We start from the raw sequence: 9,731 nt of genomic DNA, 5'->3' as shown, positions 1-9,731 counted from the left end.
AAACTTGAAAGGTTTTCTTGTGACAGAAAACAAGGAAGAGATCCAAGACCAATAGGACATGTTAAAAGGACATGAGTGTTAACTTAAGAGGCTCCCATTGGCCAAATTTAGGGCAATTTGAGCATTAGGAAGAATAATGATGGCAAATAACATAATAAAAAAGTTTTTTTTTTTAGATTTCATGAAACCATAGTGGTACTCAACAAACAAAGGTAGGAGAGGGAATGCCAGCTACTAAATGTAAAATGTAGGAAATGATATGATTGTTTAAAAATCACCATTTTAAAATCACTAATGTAAAGTCGATTCAGGCAAGGGTAGCAATGGGTGCTAAAAACCATCGGAGGAAAAGTTCTTGGCCACGATCTTCACACAGTCTCAAGTATTATCCCACAGATTAATTACCAAGGAACAGGGCTTTTTAAAAATAAATTTCTTTTTCAATTAGGAATAGATATTGAATTCTATAACAGTTTTTTTTTGGTGGAACCTATTGTACTCTTATTTAATGGGATTCACTTGAAAGGGATTATCAGGCTGGAATGTGAGCTGAGAATTATAGTAAAGAAATACAAGAAGAGCAGAACACACTTCTTTTTGTTCTGTGAATTTGGTTTGGAGGTATAGGGTGAGATAATTTCTGTCTTCCTCTGTTGTTTCATTAGTGTTTGGGGAATGCAACTCCACTGAACACAGTCCCCTTTAAAACCATAATGTACACTTGGTTGACAGCATTCACACCTCTGAGGTCACTAGGACCATTAACTGAAATGTAGAATGCATAAAATTTGGCAGTGGTGGGTGGGAGTGTTTGGTTTTGGTCATGTTGATTTTGAAGTGTCAGTAGGAAAAGAAAGTGAAGATGACCTCAGGCAGTTATAAATACAGCTCTAGTATGATGACTTTCTCTCCTTAAGAGATCCTAAGACTAGAAGTATAGATTTGGGAATCATCGGCATGGAGGTCCTGTCTAAAGCGACCATAGTAAATTTCATTGAGGGAATGCAGAGTGAGGAGTTGCTTAGGATGAGGAATAAGCGAAGACCAGGATCTGGTAATTAAGAGGCTAGCAGTAATCTCCCAGGCAGACCGCATCTGTTCAGTGTGGGCAACAACCAAAAACAGGGGAAACACTGTGAGGAGGTGAGGAATGGGATGATGCTGTCTTGAGCGTCAAGTAGCATGAAGGGACAGTGTTTCTAGGATACTGAAAACTAAGTTTGTAGGTGGAGAAGAAACCAGTGAAAAGGGAGAGATTGAGGATATCTTTAAAAAGTATTTATTGCCTTTTGCTTTCCATTCAAAATTGTCTGCAGCCTTTGTGGCTGCCAAGGCTCACCCAGACTGAAGTATGACTTTACTTAAAATATTTGCCTGGGGCCAGCCCCGTGGCTTAGCGATTAAGTTTAAGTACCCGAGCTCCGCTACTGGCAGCCCGGTTCAGATCCCCAGGGGTTCACCAACGCACAGCTTCTCCAGCCATGTTGAGGCCACGCCCCACATACAGCAACTAGAAGGATGTGCAACTATGACATACAACTATCTACTGGGGCTTTGGAGAGAAAAAAGGAGGAGGATTGGCAATAGATGTTAGCTCAGAGCCAGTCTTCCTCAGCAAAAAGAGGAGGATTAGCATGGATGTTAGCTCAGGGCTAATCTTCCTCACAAAAAATATATATATATATATTTGCCAATATAACTCCAGACTTTATCTCTGCAAATCTAGTGGGAAATTTTGCCCAGTAGACATTGAATTAGTTACACATTATGATGACTCTCCAGCTTTCATTTATCTGGAGCTTCTTGATCTAAATTTTGCTATCCTAATTTTAAAAGACAGGCCTGTGGCCTGTTCAGTATACAGGTACAAAAATGCATTATACCCTCTTTACTAACATGACTTTGCTTTTAAAATGGGAGAAAATGGTGCCTGGTAGATTAAATGCAGATTATTTTAACTTCTTTGGCTGTATAAATACTGCTAGCATGTTTGTACTAATGTGTGACTGTTCTAGGAGACAGATATTTGACCATCCAGAATAATGCAGTATATTGGTTGGTGTATTTGTGACTGGATAGTGCTGTTCAATTCTTTGAGCGTGTGTGTGTGTTTCCACTGAAAACGTCGCAGTACATCGTCTGTCACTGTGTTCACGCCCTGGGGGTGGGCTAAGGCAAGGAGGGTGTGACGCTCTATCTGTGTGAACTCAGGCTGGTGATGCTGAGCTTGGCTCATCCGCTTTCTCCTCCCTTCTCCTCCCCACGCCTTCCTCCCGCGCCACAGCAACCTCCTCCGAGCGGAGCGGAGCGCGCCCAGCGCGGGCACAGCCCCTCCGCCGGCACCTGCGCCCGGGCAGGGACGAGCGAGCGCAGTGGCCGCGCCTCTCCGCCCCCGCCCGACCACCATGGCCAAGAACCGCAGGGACAGGAACAGCTGGGGTGAGTAGCACAGGTCACTCCTGCAGCTGCCCGGACCGGCCCTCCGCTTTCTGCCTGTGCAGACGAGGAGGGCCGAGGGCTGCTCGCGCCAGCGTCCACGGCGTCCGGGGCGGGGGACGGGCCGGCCGAGCTGCGCCCTGTCGGCCGGCGGCCCCGGGAGCCGGATCGCTGCGGCCGGGCTGCCCTTCCCGCCCCGTCCTCCTGCCCCCAGCATTTGGACAGCACCCACGGCGCGAGGGTGGGCGGGGGCGAGGGCTGGGGCTCCCATCCCGCTGACCGAGGGCGCGGGCGGCTGCGTTGGAACAATGAGGCGGCGCGGCCGGAGGTAGCCTGCAGAGCCGAGCAGCCCGGGGAAGGGTGCCCGCCCGGGAGACCCCAGCGCTGCAGCTTTCGTTTTAATTTAGGGGTTGGGTGGGAATCGGGGAAGAAGGAAGGAACGTGGGGGTTTCCAGCCTCCGCCCCACCCCACCTGGTACCCATCCGGGCCAGCCCCAAGGGTGGCATTGTTCTCTGATGTTACCTTTTGGAGATGCTGGGCTCGTGATTCAGCACCAGGCCGAGGGCGGGGGAGGGGAGGCCAGGCCCGGGGTTCACGCGGGGAGTGGGTGGGCGGCGCTCGCGCAGGCGAAGAGCGGAGCGCCGGGGACCCGGCGCCGCGCTGCAGGGGAGCCGCCCGGCCTGCTGCTCCAGAACCACCGCCGCCGGCTCGGCGGGTGGGCGTCTGTGTCCGCCCTGGCTCCCCGTTTCTTCCAGTCACGGTGCCAGACTCACTACCATCTTAGGAACTAAAGCATTTTAGGGCGTTTCATTATCCGAGCAAGAGCTGACACAGGCCACTGTGGCTTGGTGGGTAGAGAACTATTTTATTCATTAGCTTTGAATTGTTATTATTTGGAAAGTTTACGTCCATTAGGAGTTCGGAGCTCCTCGATTCTCTTCCGTGTCTCAGTGACATCTCTTCTATAACTGTCCATCAGACTAAGAGGTATAAATTTAAATTTTAATTCGTCATTTCGGTTTATTTTTACCAAAGGACCATATTTCTCCTTGCTTCTGATTGGTCGCAGGACCAAGTTAACTCCAGTAGGCGAGGTTTACGTTTGAGAGATGATCCAAGGTTCGTGGTAGATGTGGGGAGCTGGAGCAGGAGGTCTGTCTTTCGTTGTCTGAATTTAAGAGAAAGCGGTTCCATTTCTGAGATCAGCAAACCCCAATTTTAGTAGGTGTGACCATTGCAATAACACCGTTTTCTATGCTTCTTCTGAAATAGGGTGTGCTCTTTCGGAGTGTCCCCTTTCCATCCTTTCCCTTGGCCTCTAGAATAGGGATTTCTTGAACACTCGCAAGAGGGTGCGTGTTCTGTGCATTGTTGACTCCACCCTGTTAAGAGATAGGCATGTGAAAATTTATTCTGAAGGATTAAAATTTTTCTCCTTCGTGAAGCTTTGGATCATTATTCTTCATTGTTTCCTTTGGTTACAGATTTCTTATGTAGTGGAAGTTTTTTCTCTCTTGGGAATGTGGTTCTCAAATGAGATTTGCATAAAAATCACAGTGGGAACTTATTAGAAATGCAGATTCCCTCATCTTCCAGCCAGAGCTTTTGCATCAATAGGCCTGAAATGGGATCTAGGAATCTGCCTTTTAATTAGCATTTTAGATGATTGAGAAGCTAGCTGGTGGTCTTTGGATGTTACTTTCAGAAACAGTATCTTAGATTATTTGTATTTGATAGAAGTGTATCCCAGATAGTTTACCCAGAAGTCATGAAGAAAGTTTCAGTTCAAGTGATGAATTAGGAAAAGAAATACTGGAGTCACTATGTGTTCACTGGAAATCTTCACAGAAAAAAAATAGTGGAAGCATGGAGTCTTATCTTGATGCTCTATGGAAATGCTTTACTGCTCAGATTTTTCTATGCTGTAAAGTATATGTGACATAAATGACTTAGAAAATGTAGCATATGGAGTAGGAGATGGAGGTTTTGGGCAAAGATGTTAGTCCTGTCTGTCTTGATTCCATTTTATTACCGGCGCCTAGTACAATGCCTAATGCATAGTAGGCATTTCATGATAACCATAGTTGCTAACATCATTGAGCTAATATCATATGAGGTAGGTACTAGAATCCACATTTTACATATTAAAAGGTAAGTGATAGAGCCAGGATTCCAGCTCTGGCAGCTTGACCTCAGACTCCTTCACCTTCACCGCTGTGCAATACTGCCCCTTTGTTGAGTGGATAAGACCTTCTGCATCGCAGAGAATGACCCTTTTAAAGGCACATTCACCTGCATTATTGCATTTGATCTTTAACCTCTTAAGATGGAAGGATATATTCCCTATTTTGCAAATGACAAAACTGGGTCTTGGGTAGGTTAAATAACTTGGCGAAAGTCACGTATTTAGTAAGTTAGAGGACTAAGATTAGAACCTAGGGTTGTCTTCTAAGTTATTTTCTATAACATGATGCTGTGGAATGTTTTTATAAGACATTGAGGCATGGTATGAAGGTAATAGAGAAAACAGGCCCTCGTAGAAGCCAGAGGTCTCTGATGAGAAAAAACTCAGGTGATAGCTTATGAAAGAAGACAGTGAACTGACATTATAATCTAGCTAAATAAATATTTTTCAGACAAGTTAGAAAGCAAAGGGCAGAGGGCAAAGATAAACTATCCAGAATTGCAAAATATAGTGATTTCCAAGAAAAAGGCAAGAGAGATATTTGTAAAATCTATGAAAATCTATGCAGGAGACCTAAAATTCAGACAAGGACCCTACAGGACTGTATAACAGTTATTATTTTTATCCGAGTGGTCAGAGACCTGGTAGGTCCTACAAGGGCATGCAGGTCTATGAGGATAACTGAGAATCCCACCACCTCTACCTAAATCTACACTGAACTAGAAGTTTGAATAAACTTAAGCCTTTAAAAGTCAATTCTTCAAAGGTACGCGTTATTATCCTTATGTTAATATATAAGGAATCTGAGACTCAGAGAGCGTGAGTAACTTGCCCAAGGTTCCATAATTTGTAAGTTATTGAGCTAGGACTTCAATTTAGGGTTGCTTCCCCAGTCCATGTGATGAGGACAAGGAACCAAAAGGTTAGTATGCCAAAAGGTGCCGCAGCAAGCCTGTCTAGGCTTCAGCTGGTGTAAGAAATCAGTGCTCTATAAACCTAATTGCCTTAGGCTAGAAAAGACAGCAGAGAATGTGCTAGTGTGGAAAATAAAGGGACAGATGACTATCAGAGACAGTAGCCCAGAAAGCAGTCTTTCACTGTTGGGCTTAGAGCTTAAAGTAGGACCAGAAACAAACAGAAGTGCACCCTTTTTTGTTTATTTGTTTTGTTAATTACAGTTGCTTAAAAACTTGGGTTACCACATGGGAATTTGAGTTTTCTACAATGTAACAGAAACTGTCAGTGCAATATTGTTGTAGAAAAATAATATTTGTGCTAAAGAATCAGCTGTTCCTACTCTTTTTTTTTTTTTTAAAAAAACTATCTTTGATGGATGTGGTGAGATAAAAAAAAAACTATCAGCCTCACAGTTAGTGTAGGAAAATGTCTATTTGCTGAAAATTAATTTTTAGGTTTCTGTTTTTGTTTTTTGAGGAAAGATTAAAAATGATCTTTTTTCCCCCAGTTTTATTGAGAAATAATTGACATACATTGCTATATAAGTTTAAGGTGTATAGAATGATGGTTTGATTTAATTATATTGTGAAATGATTACCACAATAGGTTCAGCTAACATCCATCATCCACTAGATACAATAAAAAGAAAGAAGAAAAGAAAAAAGGAAAGAAATTTCTCCTTGTGATGAGAGCTCTTAGGATTTATTCTCTTAACAACTTTCTTATATACCATACAGCAGTGTTAGCTATAGTCACCACGTTGTACATTACATCCCCAGTACTTATTATAACTGTAAGTTTGTACCTTTTGCCCACTTTCCTCCAACTCCCCCTCCCTCCACCCTCCATCTCTGGTAACCACAAATCTGATCTCTTTTTCTATGTATTTGGTGTGTGTTTGTTAGATTCCACATGTAAGTGAGATCATACAGTATTTGTCTTTCTCTGTCTGGCTTATTTCACTTAGCATAATGCTTCAAGGTCTATCCATGTTGTTGAAAATGGTAGGATTTCCTTGTTTTTTTATGGCTGAATTGTGTTTCATTGTATATACAATATACCACATTTTCTTCATCCATTCATCCATCCATCGATAGACACTTAAGTGGTTTTCATGTCTTGACTATTGTAAATAATGCTGTTGTGAACATGGGGGTGCAGATATCTTTTCAAGTTAGTATTTTCGTTTCCTTTGGATAAATTCCCAGAAGTAGAATTGCTGGATCGTGTTTTTAACTAGTTCTATTTTTAGTTTTTTGAGGATCCTCCATACCTTTTTCCGTAGTGGCTGCACCAATTTACACTCCAACCAACAGTGCACGGGGGTCCCCTTTTCTCCACATTCACACCATCCGAGTTATTTCTTGTCTTTTTGATGATGGCCATTCTAACAGGTGTGAGGTGATATCTCATTATGGTTTTGATTTGCATTTCCCTGATAATTAGGGATGTTAAGCACCTTTTTATGTACTTGTTGGTCATTCATATATCTTCTTTGGAGATATGTAAAAACAATCTTGAGTATAGTAGAGTTACCTCCTGATCTTTCTTTTCCAGTTGGCTGTACTCTATTTTTCTTGAAATGAGACTATTTGTCCCTTTTTACTTGCCTCATTTTCTATATTTCTATTCTTCCTGAAACAAAATAAAATTACTACTCGGTCATACATGTACTTCTCCTACAGACTCCCTTCCCCATTTTTCTAATTTAATTTGCCTTCTCTATATCTTTTTTCAAATACATTTTTCCTATAGATATATATTTTTATACTTCATATCTGCTTATACCTTGTCTTGATGACTCCTAGATTATATCTTTGCTCCATTTCAAACTCTGCAGACTTTAATATCATTGGAATTGGTGATGACTATAAGTGGAACCTGTGATCATCAGGAAAATGATTTACTGTGAGATACTTTTAGTCATTAGAAAATTGGGTTTATTTTAAAATTTGGACTTCTTCCTCTTTTACATAAAAATTTTTATGAAAAATATCCATATACAAAAGAACCTATAAAACATAGATGTTCAGTTTTAAAAAGAATAATAATGAGCACCTGTATCCTCCTCCCCAGCCTAAGAAAGATAACCTTATCAATATTTTGACACTGCTTGTGTGCCTCTCCTTAATGGCAACCTCTCCTTAACCCTTGCCAAAGATAAACTTTGGTTTCATAAATTTGGTGTTTCTCATTTTCTGATCATTTATATATATATAAAATATGTGTATATTTAATATTATATATAAAATATACTGTTTAGTTTTACATTTGTAAGAACCTAACATAAATGGAATCTTGGGTATGCATTTTTCCAAAGTATTTTGTTCCCTCCACATCCTCACCCACACTTGGTATTATAATAAGTGTGGAATGATGTCTCATTGTGGTTTAAATCTGTGTTTTACTGCTTACCAATGAGATGCGAGCATATTTTCATATATTTATTAGCCATTCACATTTCCTACTCTGTGTCTGTTGGCCCTTTGCAGATTTTTTATTAGGTTATCTTTTTCTTCTTGCTTTATACAAACTCTTTAAATATGTTGATATAAGTCATTTTTTGGTTATTTGTCTTACGTATATCTTTTGCCACTTTGTGATATGACTTTGCTTTCTTGATGGTATATTCTAATAAAGTTTTATATTTAAAAGTAGTCAATTTAATATTTTCCTTTGGTTTGTACTCTTTGTATTCATTGGAATTGCTGAATCATATGGTAATTCTATTTTTAAGTTTTTGAGGAACCTCCATACTGTATTCCACAGTAGCTGTACCATTTTATATTCCCACCAACAGTGCACAAGGGTTGCAATTTCTCTGCATCCTTGGTTTTATTTTATTTTATTTTTTTATACTAGCCATCCTAATGGGTGTGAGGTGGTGTCTTATTGTGGTTTTGGTTTTAATTTCATTTCCTAATTTCTCTTGTGATTTCTCCTTTGACATATTGGTTGTTTAATTTTTACAGATTTGTGAATTTTCCAGTTTTACTTCTGTTACTGATTTCTAACTTCATCCCATTGTGGTTGGAGAAGATATTTTATACTATATGTATCTTTTAAAAATCTATTAAGACTTAATTTGTGGCCTAACATATGGTCTGCCTTGGAGAATGTCCCATATGCACTTGAGAAGAATGTATATTCTATTGTTGTTGGGTAGAGTGTTCTGTATATGTCTGTTAGATCTAGTTGGTTTATTATGTTGAAGTCTTCTTTTTCCTTGCTTATCTTCTGTCTGTTTGTTCTATCCATTATTGAGTATGGGGTATTGTAGTCTCCAACTTTTGCTTTACATATTTTGATGGCCTGTTCTTAGGTATATAAATGTTTATTATTCTTATATCTTCTTGTTGTGTTGAGCCTTTTATTAATATATAATGTCCTTCTTTGTTTCTTATAACCTTTTTAATTTAAAGTCTATTTTGTCTGATATTAGTGTAGCCACCCCTGTTCTCTTTTGGTTACCATTTGCATTGAATATCTTTTTCTGTCCTTTCACTTTCATCCTGCTTATGTCTTTGAATCTAAAGTGAATCTCAAGTCGGCCCGTGGCTTAGCGGTTAAGTGTGTGCGCTCTGCCACTGGCGGCCCGGGTTCGGATCCCTGGCGCACACCGACGCACCGCTTCTCCAGCCATGCTGAGGCCACATCCCACATACAGCAACTAGAAGGATCTGCAACTATGATATACAACTATCTACTGGGGCTTTGGGGGAAAAAAAAGGAGGAGGATTGGCAATAGATGTTAACTCAGAGCTGGTCTTCCTCAGCAAAAAGAGGAGGATTAGCACGGATGTTAGCTCAGGGCTGATCTTCCTCACAAAAAAAATAAATAAATAAATAAAGTGAATCTCTTGTAGACAGCATGTAGTTGGATCATTTTTTTAATCCATTCTGCCAGTCTCTGTCTTTTGATTGGAGAGTTTAATCCATTTGCATTTAATGTAATTACTAATAAGGAGAGATTTACTTCTGTCATTTTGCTATTTGTTTTCTTTTCTTTTTTTTGGTGAGGAAGATTCACTCTGAGCTAACATCTATTGCCAATCTTTCTCTTTTTTTTTTGCTTGAGGAAGATTAGCCCTGAGCTAACATCTGTGCCAATCTTCCTCTATTTTATATGTGGGTCGCCACCACAGCACAGCT

At 40.6% G+C, this 9,731-nt stretch overlaps 1 protein-coding gene across 1 annotated transcript in view; it reads left to right on the top strand.

The window, feature by feature from the left end:
• Positions 1–2,390: 2,390 nt before the first annotated feature.
• ATL1 (atlastin GTPase 1) overlaps positions 2,391–9,731 on the top strand; it is a 66,270-nt gene continuing 58,929 nt past the window's right edge. Inside the window, exon 1 of the mRNA XM_058540599.1 lies at positions 2,391–2,439. Within this exon, the coding sequence (XP_058396582.1) occupies positions 2,406–2,439 (34 nt within the window). The 5' untranslated portion in view covers positions 2,391–2,405. The remainder of the gene's footprint in view (positions 2,440–9,731) is intronic.

Source organism: Diceros bicornis, chromosome 5, assembly GCF_020826845.1.
Source record: "Diceros bicornis minor isolate mBicDic1 chromosome 5, mDicBic1.mat.cur, whole genome shotgun sequence".
In the NCBI taxonomy this organism is placed as follows: domain Eukaryota; kingdom Metazoa; phylum Chordata; class Mammalia; order Perissodactyla; family Rhinocerotidae; genus Diceros; species Diceros bicornis.
This window is presented reverse-complemented; position numbering and strand designations above follow the sequence as displayed.